The sequence below is a fragment of the Micromesistius poutassou genome, assembly GCF_964030765.1.
Source record: "Micromesistius poutassou genome assembly, chromosome: 1".
NCBI lineage: Eukaryota > Metazoa > Chordata > Actinopteri > Gadiformes > Gadidae > Micromesistius > Micromesistius poutassou.
In genome coordinates, this window is record NC_140271.1 from 16823674 (window position 1) to 16851615 (window position 27942).

Below are 27942 nucleotides of genomic sequence, written 5' to 3' on the forward strand. Positions count from 1 at the left end.
TTGTAGTAAAATAGGCCTACAGGACATGTCCCAAATACTCACATTATGTTTGCATTTGTCAGCAGACTATTCATTACTGATATAATGATTCACAGTGAACTAGACATAAACATATTCCACATTTAAATATTAAATCGTTTTTTAGCGAGTTGAAGCAGGACCTTCTTCTTTGTAATGAATGAGCATTTAAATGACGCATGCGCATGAAACATGAGTGAAAAACATAACCGATAGGGGCGCAAGTGGTTACTTTCCTTGGCGGAATCCATTTTTGTTATGGGCGAAACCCGTCTCTGTGATTGGTCAAAATGTTAAGAGTCAAAGGTTACGTATATTTGGCGCGGTTTGTTCGTGGCCAGTCAGACTAGTCCGGCGCGAAATAATAAACGTAGTCGAGCAAGTATTGTTTTGATGTTCGCTATTGGCATTATTGGATATATAAGTAACGAATTTAACGTTTGTACTTAATATTTTACGCTGGTGTGTTCTGTTAGGATAATGTTTCCACCGTTCAGTATAATGATTTGTTGAGAGTAAAATGACTAAGTCAGCTGCTTTGAGAGCGACGCCTAGCGTGTTATGGCTACGCTAATTCCTCGGATACTTTTTCATACTGGATTTGAAGTCCGATATCGCCAAACAATGGGCATCGCTATTATAGTTTTTTTCAGAAATAAGGAAACATAAATAAAGGGACAGAGACTGCAACGAAGCCACAGCATTCCGACTGGGTAAGGTCAACTTAGTATTTTAGCTGTGTTTCTCTTGCGGTTATTTGTTTATCTATAACTACTCTAGAAAACCGCCTCTGAATTGTCAATACTATGGATTGTCATATTGTAAATGTATTTGTTGCATACGATTTAAGTCAATAATATTGTTAACATCGAATGTAATTATGCCAATAAGGAATATAGAATTACCAACAATAGTTGTTCCATTTCGAGTACGACTAACAATAGTTAATAATTAGTCCTATAGTTGCTATCTCGTCTAAGACCATTCAGGCAACTGATTCTTTGTTGAAGCAATTAACAACCTCTTTATCTCTATAGGTCCTCGAAAAACAATGGCTGGGATTGTGGCAATGGCGGCTGTTATTGAGGACTTTGAGATTCGGGTATCTTTTATCAATAATTTTCGTACTTAACGATGTTCACACATGTAGACTGTTTTGTTGCTGAATTCTAAAACTAATTTTTCTCCCAAACCGATTACTGCAGCGTAAGAAACCCCACAAAGATGGTGATAGCCCTGGTGCAAAGACAATCACAAACTACTTCTCCCCTGTTCCCAAGACCGCGGACAAGCATTGCTCTCCTCCTCGATCGAGTAACATAATGGACTACTTCAGTCGTAAACCTCCGTCCTCGTCCAAGGAGACGTGCAGCCCCCTGGAGCAGTCCAAGGAGAACTGTCAAAGGCTACAGTCCATAGAGAAGCAAGCAGGAGTCACACAACTTCCTGGAAAACCTTCCCAAAGACAGACAAAACGTAAAAGCAAAGTTGCCAGGAAGCTCCAGAAAAACGAGCCCGTCAACAGTTCAGTCGATGAGAGTGGTGAGACAATGGGGGAACTGGTCAGAGGTTGTGTTTCTCCCTCCATGCTGTGCAGCGATATCGGAGCTCTGCTCAACCCGCCTTCTGCTGAGAGTTTGACAGTTGACAAGGTCTCAGACAGAGCTAACACAGAGACTTTAAGCGCTGGCCCGACTCAGAAAAACGGAAGTCGCAATGGTGGCCTCAAAAGTGGGAAACGTGGAAAGGCTAAGGCTAAGTCTAAAGATATAAATGGCCTGTCGCCAGTAGTGCCTTTGAAAGATAAGGCGAAGCAGCAAAGATATCCTGTGGGGAATCCCAGGAAAAAGAAGACCAAGGAGGAGAAGCCACCACCAGCAGGGCCCGAGGCAAAAGAGGCAGAGCAGTCCCTGTGTGATGTGAGTATGGAGGTCAACGTGGACGAATACTCTCGCCTTAACCACAGTACTGTCACAGTCTCCTTTGAGGACTTCCTACAAAGTCAGAACCAGGGGGACGGAGCAGAGGAAGTGGGGGATAAAGAGGAGGCCATGTCTGAGGTAGAGGAGATGGATACCGGAGGCCAGTTGGAAGTTGCCCTCACAAAGGAAAATACAGAGACCAGTCATCAGAACATCTCTCCCAGGACCCTCACCGTTCAAGCGGAAGTGCATGCTGTCTTAATTGAGCCGGTGAAATCTGCCAAGAGATTGGCCTCCATTTTCACCAAAAGGAAAGAAGCAGATTTCAGCTTGTCCCCTCCAGCACTCACAGGGCCCTCCCCTCCTCCTCCTACTACTTTGCCTCCCAAGCGAAAATCTAACGTGGTTCTGCAAGAGGACGACCTAGAGCTCGCAGTGGTGGAGAGCCTCTCCACACCTAAATGCAGTCAGGCGGAGCGTAAGCAGTTCATGGCTGCCTTCAAGCGACCAGGCCCTGACAGGGCCAAGCCAGGCAAGAGCCAGGCCAAGCAGAAGCAGCCTACGGAGACGGCTGCAGAGGAGGGAAAGGAGGAGGCCACAGTGGAGCTGCCGGGGACCCCTTCAGATGCCCTAGCAGCCATAGAGGAGAACACCCTAGCCAAGAAGAAAACAGTGGCGAAGGGGAAGAGAAAGGCCTCTAAGAATATGGAGGTGACCCCCTCATCTGTCCCTGCTGCCTCCACACCCGAGGAGGGACCTGAAGCTGCACTTGAAAGGACTGAAGCCGCCACCACAGCTGCTGGTGCTTGCGATGCCTCCACGCTGCCAGTCAGGAAGTCCAAAAGAGAAGCTTTACCCAAGCACGCAGCCGAGGCAGAGGGGACAGCGCATGTCCGGACCTCCAGGCGCCAGAAGAGGGGACAAATGGTGGACCTGCCACAGGACGGCCCCCTTCAGATGTCCACACCGAAGTCACGCCATAGGTCCAAGCACATGTATAAGGCAGATTTGGTTGGTTCGCCTGACAAGAGAGGAAGCCCGATCAGGTATTTTTATTTGTTAAAGGTCCCATGACGTGCCACCAGGTGTGGTGTGATTAGCCGTTACAAGCCGTTTTGGAAATCTGCCCCTTATGACATCACAAGTGAGCGTGTCCACCTAGATGTGTGCTGTATAGATCGGTCTACCAGCCTACCCAGTGGACTGCAGCAAATGTTGCTCATCTATCCTTCACACATCTAGGTGTACACGCCCACCTGTGATGTCATAAGGGGCAGATTTCCAAAACGGCTTGTAACGGCTAATCACACCACACCTGGTGGCATGTCATGGGACCTTTAATCATTCCATGTTGTTGGAATTGTAAAATATGGAATTCATAGGGTCATCCAGGCAGATTTTTTTCTAAATGTATATATGGTTCTTTGCACTTTTAGGATCAAATTCACCAGAATTCAAAGAAACTCGTCAAAAGGATGGACTGTTTTGGAAAAAAACATTCCTATTGCATTTAAGGTTGGGTTATATTTTCATACGTTCATGTAGTACCACCATATCACAAACACATTCCCAAGCAAGCCAACTGACCATGATTGCATTCATCTAATCTAGACACCAGTTGCATCCAAGAAGAAGACGCGGGCCAAGAAGTTGGTGGAGAGGGCCAAGGTAATCAAGCAGCAGAGCAAGACGACAGCAATGCTGGGTGAGGAAAATACCTCTCTACGGCGCTCCTCCAGGTCTCAGGCCATCGCCAGCAAGGCCTATGTTGAAGATAAGGTACCGATCAATATCCCTGGGTGATGGTTCAGTGTAAAATGCAGATGTTTATTTGTATATATATATAGATGTATATTTTTGTTTTGTATCACCATTCCATCTCAACACTACACATTCATACAGTGCTTTGATTTTGTATTATTTCGCGTGCGTGATTGAGCTGTTTGGGTAATGTGAGGTGTGTGTTTTGTTAGAATTCACTCGTGTACATCGAGGATGCCCAGGCGATTCAAAGTGTTTCTGAAAGGCCACCCAAGAAAAAATCCAAACAAAGGCTACGCAGCCTGAATGATGTTCTCGGGAAAGCTACAGCTCAAGGTTAGTCTCTTCTTGCTTGTTGACCGATATAGCTTGTTGGCCAACATAATCAGACCACAACACTGGAATTAACATGAACAGTGCACAATGGAAGTTACGGCATTATGTTTGAGTAGGAGGTAGTTTCAACATCATAAATCCATAAACATAAGTCTTGATGGATAATAAAAGAAAAGCGCACAGTGCCATTTAACATTATAAAATGCACCAAGGGGGGCACTTTCCCAATGGAGCGAATGTAAATGTGACTTCTTGATTTCTTTCAGACTCCAAAGTGGCTCCTCTGTTCCAGGACAGGAAGTTTGGAAGGCTGTCCGCAGTGGGGTCCATATTTGACGAGGGCAGCCGCGAGGGCTCGGAGAACTCCCTGGACGACGAGGCATGCCGCGCCCGTCGCCAGTTCCTCAAGAGCGGCCTGCCAGACTCCTTCAAGAGGCTGATTGTCAAGACAGAGGCTACCATGGAGGCCTACTCCCTCTCCTGCTCCTCCTTCCACCCTGTAGTGCACGTGCTGCAGACTCCTCAGGGTACAGCCTCTCCTTCTCCCCAGGGCTCTTCCCTCCCCCAACGACTCCTCACTGACCTAACAAGATGGCTTCCTTTACACCTGCCTCTATAAAAAAAATAATTTGCTTGTTCAGTAGAGCGTCATTGTCAACCTATAGACGTATCGATATCTAGATTTATCTATCGGTAGCTCTTACATTCAATGGAGGGGAATCACTAAGATGTCACTAAGGAAGGTGAAAATAGTATAGCAATAGCTCAATGTCGTTCTTTAATACACCAGCCAGCTTTATGCATGACTATGTTGTTGTGTGTTTATATATGTGTGTTTATACAGATTGTCCTCTATCCATTTTACCTTGGCCTGTGTCCTCCTTCCTGCATTCTGTGAAGGACAGCTGGCGTCTGCCGTCCAGCCCCGTCCTAACTCACGATGGCCCCCTACAGCTTACCACTCCATCGGCCCCAAGAGCCTTGTGTGATTGGGTAGGTTGACTTTCATTCATAGTCCCTGTTAGGTTTCTCAGTTTTCTAAGACCAAGTTCAAGCACAAGTACTTACATTTGGGTACTCGCCCATACCAAGTACCAATATGAGTAATTAATAATACAATTTTAAGTCAAAGTAAAAAAAACACGCCCCACTCTAGGAAAGAGGGGGTGTGTGTTTATCGCCATACGACCCATAGCAACTTTGGGATAATTTTTTATTACCGTTGTGTATGAGCGATGTTGGATATGAAACGCGCTACACACGGTAGCGTTGTACTAAATGAGTCCGGGAAGCCCAGCCTTCGGAGGAGGGTATTAAATACATTTCTGTTTTGATCAATATTGCTCTAATAGACCGACCCCCATCAGCTGCTAACTAACCGGTTAATCATTAAGAAAAATATAAATGCACACTCGCAAACATGGGGTTTATGTAAGTACATACAGTCCATTTGTGCACAGGTAAAATTGCTGTCTAGCTTGCATATCAGATGTCTTGAGATGTTGATAAATGCACTTTTATTGAACATAATGAGGTAAAATGTTCTGAGGTAGTTATATTTTTTTGCACGCGTGAGCCATAGTTGTTCCAAGCGCATTTCTCTGATGAAAACGATGCATTTCAGATAACACTGCAGTACTCATGATGCCCAACAAACATTTTGATGTACAATATAAAACCTTAAAAGTGAAGGCGTTAAAGTGTGTGTGTGTGTGTGTGTGTGTGTGTGTGTGTGTGTGTGTGTGTGTGTGTGTGTGTGTGTGTGTGTGTGTGTGTGTGTGTGTGTGTGTGTGTGTGTGTGTGTGTGTGTGTGTGTGTGTGCGCGCAGTGGTAGGCATAAGTTTAGGCACCCATGCTAAAGTTGACTAAAAAGGGGAATAAAAAAATAATCATTTGGAAATTTATCTTAATGCCTTAATTAAACAAATGAGGAAAAATCCAACCTTTAAGGACACCAATTTGCTTTGTGAATGAATAATGTATCGTAAATAAATAAATGTTCTCCATTAAAATACAGGGTGCATAAGTATAGACACCCCTATGTTAAATTCCCATAGAGGCAGGCAGATTTTTATTTTTAAAAGCCAGTTATTTCATGGATCCAGGATACTATGCATCTTGATGAAGTCACTTAGGCCTTTGGAATTAAAATAGCCCCACATCATCACATACCCTTCACCATACCGAGAGATTGGCATGGTTTTATTTCAGTTAGCCTATTAGCTGGTTTGATTTGCATTGAGAAATCATTAGGCTAACTAACAGCTGTAAGGCTAACCAAAAAGAACCATGCCCATCTCTAGGTATGTGGGGCATTTTAAATCCAAAGGCCTAGGTGAATTCATCAGGATGCATAGTATTCTGGATCCATGAAATAACTGGCTTTTAAAAATATGTCTGCCTGCCTCTATGGGAATTTAACATAGGGGTGTCTATACTTATGCACCCTGTATTAATGGAGAACATTTATTTATTTACGATACATTATTCATTCACAAAGCAAATTGGTGTCCTTAAAGGTTGGATTTTTCCTCATTTGTTTAATTAAGGCATTAAGATCAATTTCCAAGAGATGATTTTTGATTTTTAAATCAACTTTAGCATGGGTGCCTAAACTTATGCCTACCACTGTATATATGTGTGTGTATCACACACACACACACACACACACACACACACACACACACACACACACACACACACACACACACACACACACACACACACACACGTGAGTACACCCCTCACATTTTTGTAAACATTTTATTAAATCTATTCATGGGCCAACACTGAAGAAATGACACTTTGATACAATGTAAAGTAGTCAGTGTACAGCTTGTATAACAGTTTAAATGTACTGTCTGCTCAAAATAACTCAACACACAGCCATGTCTAAAGCGCTAGCACCAAAAGTGAGTACACCCCTAAGTGAAAATGTCCAAATTGGGCCCCAAGTGTCAATATTTTGTGTGGCCACCATTATTTCCCAGCACTGCCTTAACACTCTTGGGCATGGAGTTCACCAGAGCTTCACAGGTTGCCACTGGAATCCTCTTGTCCTTGACGACATCACGGAGCTGATGGATGTTTGGCAAAATACAAAACCTTAGCAGTCATCATGAAGCGGAATTATGCATCAGGAAGCCAGAAAAGAAAGAAGAGAAAGGAAGAGGAGGCTTTCTGACTATTTTTGGTCTGTTGACCTCACATTTTGGATGATGGTTGTGGGCGGCGATTCTAGTTGAGTTTAACGTCTCATGAAATGTTGGGGCAGGGCAGCTCAGCAACCACGTTCCTCCGTATGTTTATCACATAACCCTGCAGGCTTCAATAAGGATTTCAATCCACGCTAACAGTGGATCCCCCGTTAGCCCCCTTGTCCGTTCCATTTGGGAGACCCAGAGGTGAACTGTCCCCCCGCGGCCCCTCCCCTTTCCCCTTCTCACAGCTTCTGTGACGGCACCTCCTCAGCGAGCAGGGGCGCCTGCAGCCGGAGGGGACGCCAATATGCCAATTCCCCACACAGCGATATGATAGATAATAGAGAACTGCTTCGCGGCGCGGATGATTTTGTTTTTTCTCGTGTGCTTGTGCCGCCCCCAATGTGACGTAAAATAATGCCGCCCCGGGCGGCTACCCGCTTCGCCTGTGCCTAAAACCGCCACTGTCGCAAACAGCAGTTTTAGATAATTTGCACATGATGGCCTGAAAGGTTTATCGTGTGTGTGTGTGTGTGTGTGTGTGTGTGTGTGTGTGTGTGTGTGTGTGTGTGTGTGTGTGTGTGTGTGTGTGTGTGTGTGTGTGTGTGTGTGTGTGTGTGTGTGTGTGTGTGTGTGTGTGTGTGTGTGTGTGTGTGTGTGTGTGTGTGTGTATTTATGTTGGATTTTTAAATTACTACACAACCTGCACTCTTTATAGGTTGTTTGTGAACAATGCATCCTTTTTCTGCATAAGATGGCAGTGTTTTATTTTCTCTTTTATTTTTTCTTTGTGAGAACTGAATGTGTGTGTGTGTTTAAGTGTGTGTTTAAGTATGTTGGATTTAGTTCTTGTGCACTTTTTTATGTATATTGGACTTTATGGTACAGTGGTGTTTTTTTTAAATATTTTTTTTTACAAATGTTCAAATCTTATGCACAGTATATGCAACAGCAGTATTTGCACTGTCAACATTTTTTATTTATATAAAGTGTGGGTGAACTTAAACTGTATGCTATGCTGTGGTTCCTGTAGGCTTCGCGTGCGGGGGGGGCGGGCAGGGATGTCTATTCAGGATGACTACCCAAATGCCCACTACATCCACTGCTGCAGAGCAGTGGCTGTAGTGGGCATTTGGGTAGAATTCTGAATTCTCAGCTGAACACCTGAAGTGGCACCCCTCATAACACTGGCTCCATCATATGCCTGGCAAAGGAGTTTACCTTTCTGTTCATCAGGAATGATTCCAGCGAGACGTTCACTAAATGCTGTAACAATGGACTCTTGCTGAGTGCAGAGGGATGAACTCAAAAAAACTTTCCTGCACTGTTTCTGTCATCGCCTCGTCTGCCTGGATTGACAGAAAATCACTCTTCTGGGCTTCTTTGATAATCTGTTCCTTCACAACATCTTTATGCTTGCTACCTTTTCCTCCTCTAACTGACACGTCTCTCTGGCAGAGCTATCTTATCTACGAGAAAGGCGGAGCAAGAGCAACCGTAGTCCATGCTTACCGTGTTTGATGCAGAAGCAGCTCCAACTAGGAAACAGCCAATACAATACAGAGTGCCGTACAGGTCGCAGATAACAAACCGATTTACGATATCGCTAAATGACAATACAACTTCACAAAGTATTTAGCAGATCGACACTAAGCGTCCTTGTAACCAAACAAACCAAGCCGGCTAGCCGGAAGTTGTGTCAGTAGCGTCACACAGCAGCCTCGGGTCGAACCATGGAGAGAGAGAGCACAGGTTATGAGCACGAAAACTTAGTGTCTTGGTAAACTCTGTCAGACTGTGGTGTTTCATTGCCCACCTTAATGTTTTTTCCTTGTCATAGAAGTTGTGGAAGCACACAATGAAAGGCCTCAACCTTGAGGATCCTCGTTCCGGTAGCGGGGCCGGTGCGCACGCTCGATGGGCGCTGGTGACGTGAATATAAATATATATTAAATATATATAGCCTCCATCAGAAAGTCGGCTATGAACTGTTTCGGCTCCTTACCTGTCTCGCTGCCGCCCGATATATTCACAATTCGGAGATTAGATCGGTGCAATCTGTTTTCCAGGTCCTTTACTCGGTCTAATGGTGTTTATTTTGGGACCCCAGGGATTTTACTGTTGCCTCAGCAGAAGTGATCTTTTCAAAGTTTTCTCCCACTCTTGTTTGTTTCAGTGGTGGAGTTCATTAAATTTGTTCACTTCCCCTCACAGCATGTCAACGGGAGCTTTGAATGACTGAGATATGGTTTGTATCAGCTTCGCCATATCATCCTTCATACTGGCTCGTTGGTTTTCAAGCATGGCTGAGAGTTGTTGGACTGTAGCGGGCTTGTCAATTTCGGAAACAGGTCGAGTGTTGTCGAGCATGCGCTCGTCGCCATGCTGGCTAGCTGTGCAGGTTTCGAATTAGCACGAGTTATGTAATCCTGAATTCCTGTTTGCAAAATTTTGATGGCATTTCTTACCTATTACATTTCTAATGCGCATTCAGCAGCTTGTTGTGAGGAAAAAAGTGAAACAGGACCGTATTGAAGGTAAATAATGCAAATTGGGTCAGATTCTCTCCTCGCGCGTCTGCTCACTACATCGTCTAACCCGGAAGTCTTGTAGTGTGAGAAGTGTGAGTACATGAGCACAGTATTTGGTCCGAGTACTGGTATCGGTGCATCCCTAGTCTCCGTGGCTGTAATGCGCATCTCACTCTCCTTGTAAAATTCAGAGGTGCGTGAGACGAGAATGAGTAATAATCTAGATATGTATATAGCTTAGGAAAGGGTCATTCATTTCTGGGCCCCTTGACTATTTTTTGGTAGTGGTGAATGATGGCAGTCCATTTGCAAATTCAGTTACAATTTATTTGTGTAGCGTATTTTCTGCATCTTGTTTTTAATGGGCTATACAAAGTAACACATGCAATCATTCTGATGAACATAATAAAATACAATTTGTAAGTGTGTGTTTTACAATTTATAAAACTAATGGCCCTCATCCTTCCCCCAGGGTATTGGCCAGAGGCCAAAGCTCTCTGAACAGGTCCGTCAGCTCCTCATGGAAGAGGTCATCTCCTCCGATCCCTCCTTCCCCACCCAGAGGTTCCTCACACGCTTCCTCAAGAGACGAGACCATCATCTCCAGCAGACAACTGCCACGGGTCAGTAAATAATACCAATCATAAAGCACCTTTCAAAACCTGTTGCAAAGGGCTTTACATTATAAAAAGACACTCTTAGAACAGTAAAAATGTTAATCAAATGGAAGTGGAAATACTAGGCTAGAGCAGCATCGATGGACATTATTCTGCATTGTTCTCTTCTTGGTTCTTGCTTAATAGAAAACTCATGTATACATGTGATGGAAAAAAACACTACTACAGTTTAATAGTGACCATTAGGGGTGTAACGGTACCCAAAAATCCCAGTTTGTTACGTACAGCAGGGTTAAAAGTTACAAAACATAAATATAGCTGCGAGCAGCAATGAGGGGGCCAAGCAGAATACTAATCTTGGTGGACAGACATAATTGGTTCGGTGGCTACATGATGACTGTCTCAGTAATTTCACTTACAATGAAAGCTATTGGCAAATGGTTATCACAATGAAAATGCATTGAAGTTGCTTTCTAAGGGCTGGATTAGACTTGCTGCTAACAACACATACGCCTACGGATCAGGGCTGCCGTACGTATTCTGCAATCGTTTGGTGCGTTGATCGTGCACGTCGTCGCAAGGTAACACGAAGCGTCTGCAAGCAGAATAGACCAGAGTAGCCACATCAGACACACGGCCTTCAGCACTTTCAACAAGTTTCACATCAAAAAATAAAAGATCGACTGAGATATGATCACACTCACTGTGGTTTTAATGCCCCCTAGAGGTCAAATGTCATCAGATTATTTGGGCATCATCAGGATAGGGTCATAAGACTATGAGCCACGTTTGGTTTGGATACATGAAAGCCTCGCAGAGATATGAGCTCACTTCCTGTTTGACATCCCCCTGAGGTCAAAGGTCACCAAATTGTTTGTGTATCCCCAAGATGATGTCATGAGTCTATGGCTGTTTCCCAATGTGAAGTAAGCATGCTCAACGGAAGGAAGCATGCTTTTAAGGACGCCACGTCATAGAACGCCAACATGCAGTGTTCCAATGTTGAGAACACTCAGAAATTCGCACCCTTTTCGCATCCTTTGTTTTTGAGAATTCCGAGATTTTTCAAGGATGCATCGATGGTTCCTCAACGAGCCAAAATCCCCACAATTCTTTGCGTTCACATGCTGAGTGGGGTATTTAAAACATTGCTTTACAGTTATTTGAAAGTTTTCAGAAATATTTCGTCACGTATTGCTTTTTATAGATTAATCATGTAAATGCAAACAATTTGTGGGATTTTTTTTTTTCCAAACGTTTTTTGGAACATAATGATAGGGTGTATTTTGAATGGATTGATTTGTTTTAATATGTACATAGCTGGTGTTTAAACAAACTACTGTATCCAATAACAATTTAAACAATTAAAATATTACAATCTTTACTACTGGAGCAGTATTAAAAAGTGGAAGCAGAAGCACTTCCACACTAGCAAGTCGTTCCAAACTCGCTACAAATGCTAGGCAGCACTCTTGCCTCATCTCCATAGGACGTGACTCGCAAGGAAGTGTTCTAGCAAGGCTGCAGCCTTCATATTGGGAAACAGCCTATGTACCAAGTTTGGCTATGATATGTTAAAGAGTTGCTGAGAAACTCGCTTACTTCTTGTTTGGCGGCTTCGCCATCAAGTTTGATTAGCAGTCACGGCCAAACGGTTTTGAATTTAAAATAGCTGTTTTACACATTTGTTCAGCTTGGAGCTGAAGAGCATATATGGCAAGTTTCATGAAGATTGGACAGAAGTTGTGGCCAGTGGATATGTACTATTGATTTTGACAACTTTCAACATGGTGGCCAAATTCTGATGTTTACATGAGAAGTAATTTATTAGCTATATGGGGGAGGTCTGACAGTATCACCAGACATTGAAAATAAGTTTGGAATATACTGATGTGAAGAGAGAGGAGTTAAAAACACATCTTTATTAAAGGTGTCCCCATGATGATGTCATGGGTCTATGTCAGTGGAGGCTTCTCCAGTGAGGAGAGGGAGGAAGATCCTCCTTAACATTGTTGAGAATAAGAAGTGTATTGCCCAGACTACTGTAATGAATTAATGCCCTTAAATCTGACTACTTTAATGCCTTTGTATATGTAATGTTCATTTCCCTGGATAAAGGGATATTAGCACCCCCTATCGCCTATTGAATATAACTTCGGGGAGGACGTTCCTCCCTCAGCCTCCATTGACGCCCATTCATTTCTCGGGAACTACTGGCGGCCGGTGGATAACATGGGGTTCAATGGGAGAGAGGAGGAAAGTCCTCCTCTGAGTGGGTGGGACTAGCTGAGGGATCTGAATCACGTCAACGTCTATTCACGAATAGGCTGGAGCCCTGGCTGTGCTATGAACCAATAAGCAGGAGCCTGGCTGGCTCGGAGGGAGGGTTTATCCCCTCAAGTCTCTAGGCTAAGAGAACCAACAAACCCACTCGTATGCCTCGTTTCCACAGAGCGGTGCGCTACTGTTTGCACTGGTACAGTGCGGCTCTGTTCGCTTATATTGGCGTTTCCACCGAGCGGTGCGGTTCGGTTCGCTTATACTGGCGTTTCCACTGCCAAAAGTCCACCGAAATAAACGCGCTGAGTCTACCTATTTCTCGGTACTCCACCGTTGGGTTACCAAGCCATCTGAAAGGGTGGCGAAAACTTGGAGTTACATTCACTGTTATTCTGAAATCACAAAATATCCTGTTTGGTATGACCAGGTCACTGATATCTTTGCAACACAAACAGCGAGGAGGATTGACTTGATCTATTAATGAAGTCCCTCAATCTTATTTGACTTAACCAACATTCTGAAACATCCATTAATATCCACATTTGCCTCAAACAATGTTAGGCTTACAGCCCATGTCAATAGTTGAAATTATGTTCTTGTTAGGTGCAAAGCACAAAGTGCGAGGCAACCTATTGTAATTGCCATTCTTTTTATTCCGCCACGTTTGACTTACACAGCCTACACCGATTATTGGTCGGTAGGGTTAGGTTTGATGGTTTATTGGTCGGTAGGGTTAGGTTTGATGGTTTATTGGTCGGTAGGGTTAGGTTTGATGGTTTATTGGTCGGTAGGGTTAGGTTTGATGGTTTATTGGTCGGTAGGGTTAGGGTTAGGTTTGATGGTTTATTGGTCGGTAGGGTTAGGTTTGATGGTTTATTGGTCGGTAGGGTTAGGTTTGATGGTTTATTGGTCGGTAGGGTTAGGGTTAGGTTTGATGGTTTATTGGTCGGTAGGGTTAGGTTTGATGGTTTATTGGTCGGTAGGGTTAGGGTTAGGTTTGATGGTTTATTGGTCGGTAGGGTTAGGTTTGATGGTTTATTGGTCGGTAGGGTTAGGTTTGATGGTTTATTGGTTGGTAGGGTTAGGTTTGATGGTTTATTGGTCGGTAGGGTTAGGTTTGATGGTTTATTGGTCGGTAGGGTTAGGTTTGATGGTTTATTGGTCGGTAGGGTTAGGTTTGATGGTTTATTGGTTGGTAGGGTTAGGGTTAGGTTTGATGGTTTATTGGTCGATAGGGTTAGGTTTGATGGTTTATTGGTCGGTAGGGTTAGGTTTGATGGTTTATTGGTCGGTAGGGTTAGGTTTGATGGTTTATTGGTCGGTAGGGTTAGGGTTAGGTTTGATGGTTTATTGGTCGGTAGGGTTAGGGTTAGGTTTGATGGTTTATTGGTCGGTAGGGTTAGGGTTAGGTTTGATGGTTTATTGGTCGGTAGGGTTAGGTTTGATGGTTTATTGGTCGGTAGGGTTAGGTTTGATGGTTTATTGGTCGGTAGGGTTAGGTTTGATGGTTTATTGGTCGGTAGGGTTAGGTTTGATGGTTTATTGGTCGGTAGGGTTAGGTTTGATGGTTTATTGGTCGGTAGGGTTAGGTTTGATGGTTTATTGGTCGGTAGGGTTAGGTTTGATGGTTTATTGGTCGGTAGGGTTAGGGTTAGGTTTGATGGTTTATTGGTCGGTAGGGTTAGGGTTAGGTTTGATGGTTTATTGGTCGGTAGGGTTAGGTTTGATGGTTTATTGGTCGGTAGGGTTAGGTTTGATGGTTTATTGGTTGGTAGGGTTAGGGTTAGGTTTGATGGTTTATTGGTCGATAGGGTTAGGTTTGATGGTTTATTGGTCGGTAGGGTTAGGTTTGATGGTTTATTGGTCGGTAGGGTTAGGGTTAGGTTTGATGGTTTATTGGTCGGTAGGGTTAGGGTTAGGTTTGATGGTTTATTGGTCGGTAGGGTTAGGTTTGATGGTTTATTGGTCGGTAGGGTTAGGTTTGATGGTTTATTGGTCGGTAGGGTTAGGGTTAGGTTTGATGGTTTATTGGTCGGTAGGGTTAGGGTTAGGTTTGATGGTTTATTGGTCGGTAGGGTTAGGGTTAGGTTTGATGGTTTATTGGTCGGTAGGGTTAGGTTTGATGGTTTATTGGTTGGTAGGGTTAGGTTTGATGGTTTATTGGTTGGTAGGGTTAGGGTTAGGTTTGATGGTTTATTGGTCGGTAGGGTTAGGTTTGATGGTTTATTGGTCGGTAGGGTTAGGTTTGATGGTTTATTGGTCGGTAGGGTTAGGGTTAGGTTTGATGGTTTATTGGTCGGTAGGGTTAGGGTTAGGTTTGATGGTTTATTGGTCGGTAGGGTTAGGTTTGATGGTTTATTGGTCGGTAGGGTTAGGTTTGATGGTTTATTGGTCGGTAGGGTTAGGTTTGATGGTTTATTGGTCGGTAGGGTTAGGTTTGATGGTTTATTGGTCGGTAGGGTTAGGGTTAGGTTTGATGGTTTATTGGTCGGTAGGGTTAGGTTTGATGGTTTATTGGTCGGTAGGGTTAGGTTTGATGGTTTATTGGTCGGTAGGGTTAGGGTTAGGTTTGATGGTTTATTGGTCGGTAGGGTTAGGGTTAGGTTTGATGGTTTATTGGTCGGTAGGGTTAGGTTGATGGTTTATTGGTCGGTAGGGTTAGGTTTGATGGTTTATTGGTTGGTAGGGTTAGGGTTAGGTTTGATGGTTTATTGGTCTGTAGGGTTAGGTTTGATGGTTTATTGGTTGGTAGGGTTAGGTTTGATGGTTTATTGGTCGATAGGGTTAGGTTTGATGGTTTATTGGTCATTAGGGTTAGGTTTGATGGTTTATTGGTTGATAGGGTTAGGGTTAGGTTTGATGGTTTATTGGTCGATAGGGTTAGGTTTGATGGTTTATTGGTCATTAGGGTTAGGTTTGATGGTTTATTGGTCGGCTCAGGCTTGGCACCTTAAACGCTGCTCACAGCTTTAATTGTTCTTTTAATTGTTTGTTACTCTGACCGTTCTGTTTAATATTGTGGAAAGGATGTCAGTAAATGATTGCATGATGCATTTTAAATGGCATCACTTTTGGTCTTGTGTCTTCATTTTTCTTAAAACAATTGTAGCTGAAAATAAACAGCGAAATTACAACCAATAGCTTCAGTCATTGAGGGCAAAAATAGGCCCAATGAATGAGATTTTTTTATTTAGTTTTACAAATCAAGAGTAGGCCTGATTTGACTATTTGTGTGCTGTTTCAGAAACCATGCCAGGATATTTACCAGTACTGTTGGGTAAGAGGAAGAGGGTGACTGAAGTGGAAACCTCTGGGAAGCTGGCTAAGAAACAGAGGTCCCTCCGCACAGAGGAAGATGAGCAACACGCCATTCCCTCGCCAGAGCTTGAGCATCCCAAGAGAGGAGGTCGTGGCAGGGGTGGCCGTGCCCAGAGATGCAAGCTGCAGAAGGGCAAACAGGAACTGAAACCACAAACTGCATTGGAGACCGCTTCTACTCCAGCTCCTTCCCAGGAGGGCTCTGTGATCGTGCTGGACGACTCTCCTCTGGCTGGCAGCGACGGCAAGGAAGGTGAGGGAGCCTCTGCCTCATTCTTATCGGGTGACCAGAAATGATCATTAATGCAATAGTTTGTCAGAATATCATTAAGTTTGCAGCCTTTCACACTTATTTGATCATGATTTTGTATGATTTTCCCAAAATGATGAATGGTTTTGGTTGTGAACACAGTATTTATAAAGAGGCCAGAAAATGTCAACACTGTATCCCAAAATGAAAATGTATAGCTGTAGTCCACCGTTAATGTAAGTTCAGCAGACATAAATGATATTCTCCTATTCTGATACAAATTAGAGTGCTTGCAGAGAAATGTTAAGTTTTGTGTTAATATATATATATATTTTTTTAACGTTTCTAGATGTAATGAAGGAGGAGCTGTTGTGGACTGAGAAGTATCAACCTCAGCACTCCAGCGACGTCATCGGCAACACCGCCTCAGTCAGGAAACTGCACAGGTCAGTCTGCGCTGCCTCTGTCGGCTCTGCCTACTACTGCCTATCTCTGTCGGCTCTACCTCAGCCTATATGTCCACCCTACTTCTGTGTACCACTGTGTCACTAAAGCACAGACAACAGACAAGCATTGTCAGTGGTGAAATGTACAGGAAATCTCCCTTTTGACTGTAGATCTTGTCGTTCTTTAATCTAGAGATTAGTCAGTCAGTGCTTTATGGAGCTTTTCACATTGAAAAACCCTTTAATCCTTTTATTCAGAATTATTTTTTCATTATACCTTTCTATGTCAGGGAGTCCCCCAATCGCAGTGCTTGGGTGCCACTGTCATGGTTCTGAAACGTATCCTGTTAGTAGGAGTACTCTGACATCACTGAAGTGAAGCCTTCTGTTGTCTGTCCTCCAGCTGGCTGAAGGAGTGGAAGCTACGCACTGACCGTGAGGAGGGGAAAAAGCAAAAGGAGACAAGACCAGAGGAGAGCAGCAACGGTGAGAGAAGCACAGTCATTTTTTTTTTTTAGCCTTCTCCTGTTTTACTGCTCTCCACAAATGCCATTGTTGTACTGCTGTGTGTTGTAGTAACAGAAATATAATATACATATACACTTCAAAATACTCTTCTATATAACAAACAGTTAACGCCCGGTGGTCCTTTTTTGTTTTCCTCCAGACTCGGACTGGGGCTGTTGCGACGACCCCTCCCAGGACCTGGAGGACATGCTGTGCAACACTCTGCTGATCACTGGACCCACCGGGGTGGGCAAGACCGCCGCCGTCTACGCCTGCGCCCAGGAGTTGGGCTTCAAGGTAAGCTCAGCAACGGCAGTTTTCCCAGACATGCGTCCACTAGTGGCACAGCTCCACCACTGGATTACTAGCACCACTGCTGTCAGCCCTGCAGAAATCATCTGTAGATGGCTTTGGGTGGAAGTGCCTGACCTAATCCTCCTCCCGGTAGGTGTTTGAGGTGAACTCATCGTCCCAGCGTAGTGGCAGGCTTATCCTGTCCCAGCTGAAGGAGGCCACTCAGTCCCACCAGGTGGACATCCAGGGGGTCAACGCCAACAAGCCTACCTACTTCAACAGCTACAGCACCAGCAGCCCCTCAGGCCGGCCCGGCTCGTCCCCCAGTAAGAACCACAGTCGGTCATCTGGTTGATTAGACAAGATAGGATGTTCTCTATTAATCCAAGACAGGAAATGTTTGCTTTGTTTTCATCTAATTATTAAAAATATACATACTCAAGTTATCTCATTTACATTATGATCAAAATTATAATAATAAAAAAAATGTTACTTTGTTTAGTGTCTTTTTTATTTATACTATTATCTTAGTTCAGGATCTGATGGAGATGATATCTCTCGTCCTCATAGGAAAGGTGAACTCTCCTCGCAGGGTGGTCTCCTCCCCGAATAAGCAACCTCAGTCCCCGAGGGGACCAAAGCGGGGTTCCCTAGCCCCGACTTCCCTGGCCAGCTTCTTTAAAATGGGACGACCTAGAGGCAACAAGGAGGTGGCCGTGGGGAACAAGACAACTCAGCGCACTGGTGAGATGCAATTCCTCTTAAAGCATGAACACTGCTGCTAGCAAATGGAATATCTACTCTGAAACCATAATAACGATAACCGGAATTTAACCCCATACCCTGGCTGTGTTAATGCCACGGCTCTACCAAATTGAACTTTGTTACATAACGACACATTACACCAAATTATATTACCATTTACTCTGTCCTCCAAAGCGGCTCCAAATAAATCCATAAAGCCTGCTGAAGATTCCAGTAAGACCAAGGAGCCGCCGTTGAAAACACCCCTGGCAGCCAGCAGTGGCGGTAAGGAGTCATCTGGCAGCCGCGAAGAGCAAAACAAGAAGACGGCCACCTCGCTCATTCTCTTCGAGGAGGTGGACGTTATCTTCGATGAGGACTCTGGGTTCCTGGCGGCCATCAAGACCTTCATGACTACCACCAAGAGGCCAGTCATCCTCACTACCAGCGGTCAGTAGATGGTTTAGTACGGTGATTTAGGCTACTGTCCCCACAGTGGTTAGTATATGGCTTAATACATTATATTAGGCTGCTGTCCCTACAGTGGTTATTGTTATGTATGCATTGGATAGCATTGTTATTCCCATGCCTTAGGGGGCTCTCTACGGCACCTGTTAAGTGTAACCTGTAACATTTTTCCGGTGCTAGTAAATCAGACTTAAAATGGATATCAATCACTCGACCTGCGGTCTTGTGTCACTCCGTTACTAACCAGTTATCCTTATATTATATAACAAACATAATAGTTAGTATATGTTTTAGTACTGAAACCTTTAGTCAAATGTAATAAACCCTAAAATATTCAACAATATTTGGAAGATTGTGCATTTTTTTTGTTTAACTAAACTCTCAATTTTTAGATACCCACTTCAGCACTATTTTTGATGGCTACTTGGAGGAGATTCACTTCACAACACCCTCTGTGGTAAGCCATCGATTTGTATAGAACTACATCTATATGTTTCTCTTCCATTTAGTAGGAACTTCCAGATCAAATAACATTTTGTATTTTATTATATACTATTTAGTAATTTACTAAATTTACACTCTTGGTTGAAGTGACATGCAGGGAATTCAGATATACGGTATGCCATTAATGGGCAGATGGGGATTATGCATTCTACAGCCATTGGGGTTCAAACCAAGAATATTTCAGCTGGTCATCTTGAAGGCCAAAGAAAAGAATCGAGAAATGCGAACAGATTGCGGAACCCCTTCCCCTTGTCTACGCTTATGGGCAGCATATCTCCGGCTATAACTTTTAATTGGTTATTTTGAAAACAGAAAGGTGTTGCAACGTTCTGAACAGCACATTTAAGACATGAAAAATATATATATATAAAAGTATATATACAGTGGAGGAAATAATTATTTGAGTTTGCCCACTGACAAAGAATTGATCGGTCTATCATTTGGTAGGTTTATTTCAACAGATTGAGATAGAATCTCAATTTAAAAAAATCCAGAAAATAACATAAAATGAAATATATTAATTGTTTTGCATTTCATTGAGTGAAATAAGTATTTGATCCCCTATCAAAACATTGCTTAGTACTTAGTGGAGAAACCCTTGTTGGCAAGTACAGAGGTCAGATGTTTCTCGTAGTTGATGACCAGGTTTGCACACATCTCAGGAGGAATTTCGTCGCTTTGCAACTCGAAGCTTCAGCTCCCTCCACAGATTTTCTATGGGATTAAGGTCTGGAGACTGGCTAGGCCACTCCATGACCTTAATGTGCTTCTTCTTGAGCCACTCCTTTGTTGCCTTTGCTGTATGTTTTGGGTCATTGTCGTGCTGGAAGACCCATCCACGACCCATCCATTCCACCCTTTTTAGTGTCATGGCTGAAAGGAGGTTGTCAGCCAGGATTTCACGGTACACGGCCCCATCCATCTTTTCCCTGCGGTGAAGTCGACCTGTGCCCTTAGCAGAGAAACACCCCCAAAGCATAATGCTTCCACCTCCATGCTTGACGGTGGGGATGGTGTTCTTGGGGTCATTGTCAGAATTCCTCTTTCTCCAAACACATTGCGTCAATGCTACCAAAGAGCTCACTTTTTTTTTTTCATCTGACCACATCACCTTCAGCCAAGCATTCTCTGAATCATCCAGGTGTTCATTGGCAAACTTCTGACGGGCTTGTACATATACATTCTTGAGCAAGGGGACCTTATGGGCACTGCAGGATTTTAATCCATTACAGCACAGTGTGTTACCAATGGTTTTCTTGGTAACTGTGGTCCCAGCTGCCTTCAGATAATTTACAAGCTCCTCCCGTGTAGTTCTGGGCTGATCCCTCACCTGTCTCATGATCATTGATACACCACGAGGTGAGGTGATCTTGCGTGGAGCCCTAGACTGAGGGAGATTGACAGTCATTTTGTGCTTCTTCCTTTTTCGAATAATCACACCTATAGTTGTCACCTTCTCATCTAGCTTCTTGCCAATGGTCTTGTAGCCCATTCCGGCCTAGTGCAAGTCTACATCTTATCCCTGATGTCCTTAGACAGCTCTTTGGTCTTGCCCATGTTGGAGAGGTTGGAGTCTGATTCCAGTCTGGTTCTGATAGATCGATTCTGTGGACAGGTGTCTTTTATACAGGTAAAGACAGGTGTCTTTTATACAGGTAACGAGTTGAGATCAGGAGTCCTTTCTTAAAGCGAAAGGACTAATCTGTGGGAGCCAGAATCATTTATGGTTGATAGGGGATCAAATACTTATTTCACGCAATGAAATGCAAATCAATTTATATATATATTTTTATGTGATTTTCTTTTTGATATTGTCTCTCAATGTTAAAACAAACCTACCGTTACAATTATAGACCAGTCATTTCTTTGTCAGTGGGCAAACTTACAAAATCAGTGAGGGATCAAATAATTATTTCTTCGTGTGTGTGTGTGTGTGTGTGTGTGTGTGTGTGTGTGTGTGTGTGTGTGTGTGTGTGTGTGTGTGTGTGTGTGTGTGTGTGTGTGTGTGTGTGTGTGTGTGTGTGTGTGTGTGTGTGTGTAAACGATTTTCTGATTTCTAGTTTTAGAGTCGACTTGAGCATGAGTCGAGAATCGATCGTTGAGTCGACACATTGTTAACATCCCTACTTTGGGCCTTAACACGCTATCCACCACAAGACCATCCTGCCCACATCATTTTGAAACTCAAAACATGGGTTGTAAAATTCTTTACTAAACATGCATTTTGTCTGCTTGCTGGCAGGTTAATGTGAGCAGCTACCTACGTCTGTTGTGCTTGACGGAGGACAAGAGGACAGACGCCCAGGATGTATCCACCTTACTCAGCCTCAATAACTGTGACATCAGACAGAGCCTGCTGCAGCTGCAGTTCTGGACATGCAGCACTGGAAGGCGCCACAGAGCCAAACAATCAGATCAATTGGATGTCATTGGTTAGTCATCTCTGTGGATCTCTCTGGGAGCTCTGTAGTTGGTTGTTCTGACCCGATCATTTTGGAAACCAAAATGTTAATGTCTACTTGTTGCTATCGTAGTGTCTGGATGTTCTTGAATGTACAGGTTATTAGTAGTGTGTTAGTATACTGCTTTAAACAAAAAGAAAAATCTGACCCTACGCAAAAAGAAAAATCTAGTTTTTTATATATATTATGAAACTGCATTCATTTTAATACCATGACTATTTCAACGATCAAGGATTAAATGTGAAATCCAGGTCTGACTCAGTATCTGCTGTCGATGACCTCTTCTATATTTTGTTGAAGTTCATAACTGTCTTACTGATTTAGTGTACTTTCCTGTGTCGGCTACAAAAGCAGAACTGAAAACCAAGGAGCCAGCATGTGTGTCATCCTGGGGTGGCAGCGGCCTACCAGACCTCCCTCTGTGGGACACGGGCTGTGCTGAGAGCATGCTGGGCCTAGTGAACATCCAGCGCCAAGGCAGTGTCCAGGACATGCTCAAAGTAAGCTAAGACAGTCATTTATTGATCCCAAGCGGGAAATTCATGGGCCACAGCAGCCAAGTACAGGATAGTAGTAGATGCAAGAGAGATACAAATTGAAAATAATATAAAATATCTATTAACTAATAACGTCAAGATTTATTTAAGTATGTATAAGAGAAGTAGAAAGGTAGATGCAAATTATAGTAAACTTTATGAGGTTATGGTCGGGACTAGGGATGCAATGATTATAGATACTGATGGTACGATTATAGTCTAATGAAAAACCATGGTTTGACGGTTTCACTTAACTTCTAACACTACATTCCCTAAGGGCTTCTATTGTATATTTTCCCCAGTTTTTATTTTTTCTTATTCATTTTTAATCAATTTAAATTAATTTAAATTAAGAAAATCCTTTCTATTATTGTTTTTTGTTATTGCTGTTAGTTTTAGTAAAAAGGAAAGAATATAATTTTGAACATCTCTTATGCAGGTGTAATTTATCACTGCACTTAATTAGATCCCATGGTAAAATGTCGATTTACTTGCACTGCAGTAGATGAATATGGGTTGCTGATGATGATTGTGTGCAGTTGTATTGCAATCCAACTTTTAAAAATGAGTGATGGCCTATTTTAGTTATTGAACTGCAAAAGTTAATGTCGCCAAAATACACCCACTTATCATAATCCTCTCATCCCTGAACAGCCATTTGCTAAACTATTTGGATTAAAAATTAAAACTCCAGTATTATGGAGTCTTCTAAATATATAGGATATTTTGGTGAAAGGACAGCGTATAAGCCCGTCTTCACTAGGCTTTATAGGTTGATTAATCTTTTTCGCTGCCATGATTATATAGGAATATGCCAAATCTCTGCATAGTGGCAGATGTAAATAGTTTTGACGCAACAATTTCCTTTGTTTCTCTGGAATGTGTAGTGTCAGGTGTTTGCCCAAACTTTTTTTGTTTTGCAGATCTTTGCAATCGCTGTTCTTGTTGATATAAATATAATGTACCAATGTCCCTTTTTTGAGAGTGGGACAAGAAACTTGTGTGGTGTGGCTAAGCCTTTGCAGTTACCAAACTGTGACTGTGTGAAACTTACCCACTTTACCCATGTGGAGACATTGACCCTATATACTACTTTATTATTGAAATGTGTGTGTGTGTGAGAGACTATTACCACCGAGCTAGCATCCACACAGCTAGCGAGGCCTCATTCACATTTAGGACAGATTTCTGTATACGTTTTTTTGGATGATTTTCCTTGGGTATAGGCCTCGCCTATAGTTGAACTTTATGGTGTTATCAAAGGAAATATTCATTTAGGATTTCAAAGCAATACTTCAAAACTGTCAAACCATAAAGCAAATGTGTTTTATCCACAGTGTCCACTGAATGAGACTGCAGCATGCTGGGAGCTGGTGGCTGACTGCAGGCACCGCAGGGTGGACCTGCTCTACTCAAACATGCACACTCTCCTCCCGCTGCCTGTCACCCAGCTCCAAGTGTCACCCCTGCTGACACCAAGCCAGCCCTGCCATGTGCCAATGGACCTGTCCAGCACCTCTGCCCGGCAACGTTTGGAGGCACCACCGCCCCACTCAAAGACCCTGAAGCTGGCCGAGGTAGTCGACGCTGTAAATGACGGAAGTCCAGTCAAATTGTCGCAGAGGATGAGGAAGCACAAGAGGCTTGCCAGGAAAGACCCGTTGCATTCGGACTCCGAGGACGACTTCCTCTCTCTTGCCAAGCCTGCATTCACTGCGCAGTGCGAGGAGGAGGGGGAGATGGTCTGCAAAGCAGGGTCTGGGGACACCCTTCATCCTCCACAGAGGAGGAGGAGGAAAGAACCTCTGACTCCTCAGCAGAGAGCCATCAGTGGGCCGGTCTCTCGCGGCCTCGCCGCCATCGCTGATTTCCTGGACGACATGTCCTTCATGGATGCTTGTTCACCGCGGGGGGGTGACGGAGGAGGTCGAGGCCGGGGACTGTGCATTGCACAGCCCCTGGCACAGGTGAAGGATGGCATGATGGACGAAGCCAGGCTGGAGGACCCTGGGCCCAGCAGCATGGAAGCAGAGCAGGTTGTGGAGATCCAGGCTGCCGTGGAGGCCCTGAGCTTCCAGAGGTGTCTGGCAGGTGTGACTGAGGCCCAGGGAGAGGCCCAGGCCCTAGGAGGAGGAGAGCTGGGGAAGCAGGCAGGGCTGGAGCTCAGCCTCCCAGTGGCTTCCCATCAGAGAGGGTTCAGCCTTACCCCTCATCCACCCTGCCAACCCAAGTGAGTCCATGTATTCTCTGCTGTGTTCTTCAATTACGTTTATTTGGTATATGTTTTACTTTTATAAGAATTTCTCTTGGGCCGAACACATTTTTTCCATGTTAGGAATGCATAGTCTTCATCTTTACATTTTCAATCTGATCAGGTCTTTCACTTAAAGGATCACTTTTTACACGTGATTAGAGATGTTCCGATCAGCATTTTTGGGCCCGATCACTGATTACAGAATGGCAGGTGAATGGGAATCTATTATATATATATATATATATATATATAAAATTTATGGAAGATTCCATATCTTTTATATATAATCTGGATAGCAGGCAAGCACCAGTTTCTGTTCCAATAGACTCTTTATTTTTTCTCTTTGGATCCCCAGTGACTGAAACATGTCGCTCAATGCGTTCATCAAAGCCTCTGCAGAATGTGACTGTCATATAGGATACTGAAATGTGCCTGCGTGCCTACTGCTGTTTTTACGGTACTGAAATGTGCCTGCGTGCTTACTGAGCTATGCAAGTGCTCCGTAGACGAAACATAACGTTAAACTGCCTCCTTTGCCATCATTACAGTGACCCCGTGAAATCCTGACCGTGTAGCACAATGTTTTAGACGGGAGAACCCATACTGCCACTGGCAAGTTCCGATTTGAAAAAAAAAAAAAAAAAGTTGCATGAGTAATTTACGTCAAGTGATCAGTATTTTTGATCGGTGCTTTTGGGGTTCTCCGATCACGCTATTTTTAGCCAATATCGGCCATCATCTCTACTTGTGATGACACTGAATACGATTACAGTTCATCATGTTTTTCTAATTAGAGACGTCCTTCTTAACACACCTATAAATATAATTTATATATTTTTGATATACAATATAGCTGATAACTGACTATATAGCTGCTTTCTAAGGCTGTAACGATACACCAACTCACGATTTGGTTTGCATCATGCTTTTTGACCCACGGTTCGATATATCCTACGATTTTTTTTAATTTAAAAAGCATTTATTTATTTAAACATTTACTTTTATTAATTAACTTAATGTAACATTTAGTTGGCGGATGCTTGCAAGTAGGCAAAAAAATCCTCAACTAGATTTGTGGTTTAGGCCTACGTATTTAAAAAGATTAATGTCAAATAAATAATAGTAATTTGAAAAGTTTGGTAGCACTAACCAGCGTTCCCGCTAGAAAAAAACAGTGCCGGTCAAAGTGACCTGCATAGGTTTCGTTTTCCGGACATTTTGATGATATGCCGGACAAATATCCTATTATCGCTTCTTAATTAGGCTATGTAGCTTACATAATGACATAATCAGGCCGTATAGAATGCAACATGTTTAATAGCCTAACTTTCAAATAGATGGGAAAAAACATCTGATTCGCAATAACGAAGCATAGTGTTATGAGTAGCGTGTGTGTGCGCGAGAATGGCAGTGTGAGTGGCGTCAGCAAGTGAGTGGACGAGCAAGGAGAGCGAGTGTCACACCACCGCACGGCAACTCACCGCCTCCATTCAATTCAATGAGGGAAGGGCGGCAGAGGGGAGGCAGTTACAACCGCGGCGGTTGGACCAGGAAGCAGTTGCCGCCCACGTAAATGCACACAGATTTTACTGCTACCGCTCAGCTTTCCCCGTGTTGAAACTTTCGGCACCGGCAGCAGCCGCTTCTAAAAACGCCTGGCCCTTTCACACCGCCGTACGGAACCCTCTGGCAGCGAGGTGGTTATCAGGGCATTTGCATGTTGAGTGGCACCCTAAACGATAATCAGCCTGTTGCCTTTTGTTCGCTGAATGGTTTAAAAAGATTTAAATGTTGGCACTGCTTTTCCGAGTCATTCGTGGTGAACGCTAAATGATAGGTCTTATCGTAACCCTCAAAGTACACATCGTACAATCAATTACAATACATGAGTTCACAGCCGCACGCATATATAGAAAATGTTTTTTTTTATTATTATGTTACACGTTTCCTGCTGTCGGCTCCCAGACTGTAGTCGAGGAGCACATTACAGACGTTCCCTCCAGGGCCGATGACACACGCTACCGCTCGCTCTCCTCGCTCATCCACTCACACACACACACTGCCATTCTCGGTCACATACATATGCTACTCTCTTAACACTTATTATTGACAACAGTTAGCTGAACATTATAGGGTCCCGGCCTTCCACTCCTTTTTTCTCAGTTAAACACAGAAATCAACTACATTTGTCCGTGTTTGTTATATGTGAAGCAATATGTGTGCAATATATGTGAGCAAAAAAAGTTGCTTTCTTCCTCCATTAACGCAGTCATTTGCAGCGCCTTTCTTCTTCGCCGTTTGTTCTATTTGTCTCTAACTCATGCTCCAATCTTTCATCGATCAATGTGGATGTTGTGGAGGCAACAGAATATATCAAGCATCGCTGTAGCAACATTTCTGATGATCGCGAGTTTTGCCCATTCTGCCTCCGTGCTGTCTGCGGTCAAACCAAAACAAACAGTGACAGCGGCCATCCTTATCCCGCCTTTTGATAATTTAGACCCTACGTCAGATCCTGACCCTTGCAAGCCCACCCCCCTAAACCAGCCGGAGATTCTACTGATGTCTGAGCGACACCGATGTCTGCATGTCGAGCATCAAATGTAAATAAGTGAATGACCCTCACGGTCAAACCTCCTGATATACCAATGCGGAGAAAAGATGGATGTGTGAAAACGGCTTATATCTAAGATTGCACTATTTAACCAAACTATTCGTTCTCTGTGTGCCAGGCTGCTCCAGAAGTGCAGGGAGGTGTCGACCAGTCTACTGTCCAGGGGAGTGTTACATACGGTGGGCAGCAGACCCGAGCTCTCACTGGAATACCTCCCTACCCTACGCACCATCTGCAGAGCCGAGCAGCTTAAAGAACAAGGAAAAGTGAAACGAAGGTGAGCTCCCATTTTACAAGCTGCCGATGTCTGGACTGTCACAATTTTACTTACAAACTTACTTACGTCTTCAGAAATATGCATTTTGCTCAGCCAAAATTTCTCTTTTGGATAGTGTCACGGAAAATCTATTAATTTGTGGACTAATGTGTCTTTGCGTGACCGTAGCTGTTAAGAACATTTGTCACTGTGTGCAAGAAGTGGTATAGTGCTTATCTCGAATGCCATGTGGTGACTAAAAGGAAACCACTTTTAGCAAATCACGGTTTGATGAGCAAACCCAGGTAAAGGAAACGTGTTGCTTTTTAAATGCATGTATGTTAAAGTGTAACAGATGCAGAAGCCTAAATACATGCATCAGCACACACAAATAATCTCACCCAGCTCATGGTTTCAGAAGGACATTTATTCATATTACTTTTTCTTATGCTTTAGGTTTATGCACTACCTCGACTTTATCCACCTGGGTCTCTCCCGGGACACCCTGCAGCACCTGGCGGGAGACTTCCCCTGAACACCTTGAGCTCTGCTCTCCTTTAGCTGGCATCAGCTGCAACTGTAAATGCAATTGTCTTAGTACTTGTATACATTGTGTGTGTGTGT

The 27942-nt window shown here is 43.6% G+C and overlaps 1 protein-coding gene across 1 annotated transcript; it reads left to right on the forward strand.

The window, feature by feature from the left end:
* Window positions 1-378: 378 nt before the first annotated feature.
* On the forward strand, window positions 379-27942 carry atad5a (ATPase family AAA domain containing 5a). The gene is made up of 22 exons (XM_084487640.1): window positions 379-731; window positions 1056-1120; window positions 1224-2986; window positions 3377-3455; window positions 3552-3719; window positions 3914-4037; window positions 4304-4564; window positions 4882-5030; window positions 10241-10391; window positions 15910-16236; window positions 16583-16679; window positions 17083-17165; window positions 17347-17483; window positions 17635-17806; window positions 18051-18224; window positions 18420-18674; window positions 19085-19149; window positions 21439-21628; window positions 22013-22158; window positions 23532-24424; window positions 27181-27339; window positions 27775-27942. Exons 2-22 carry the CDS (start codon window positions 1070-1072, stop codon window positions 27851-27853), a joined length of 5523 nt encoding a protein of 1840 aa, XP_084343766.1. The 5' UTR covers window positions 379-731; window positions 1056-1069; the 3' UTR covers window positions 27854-27942.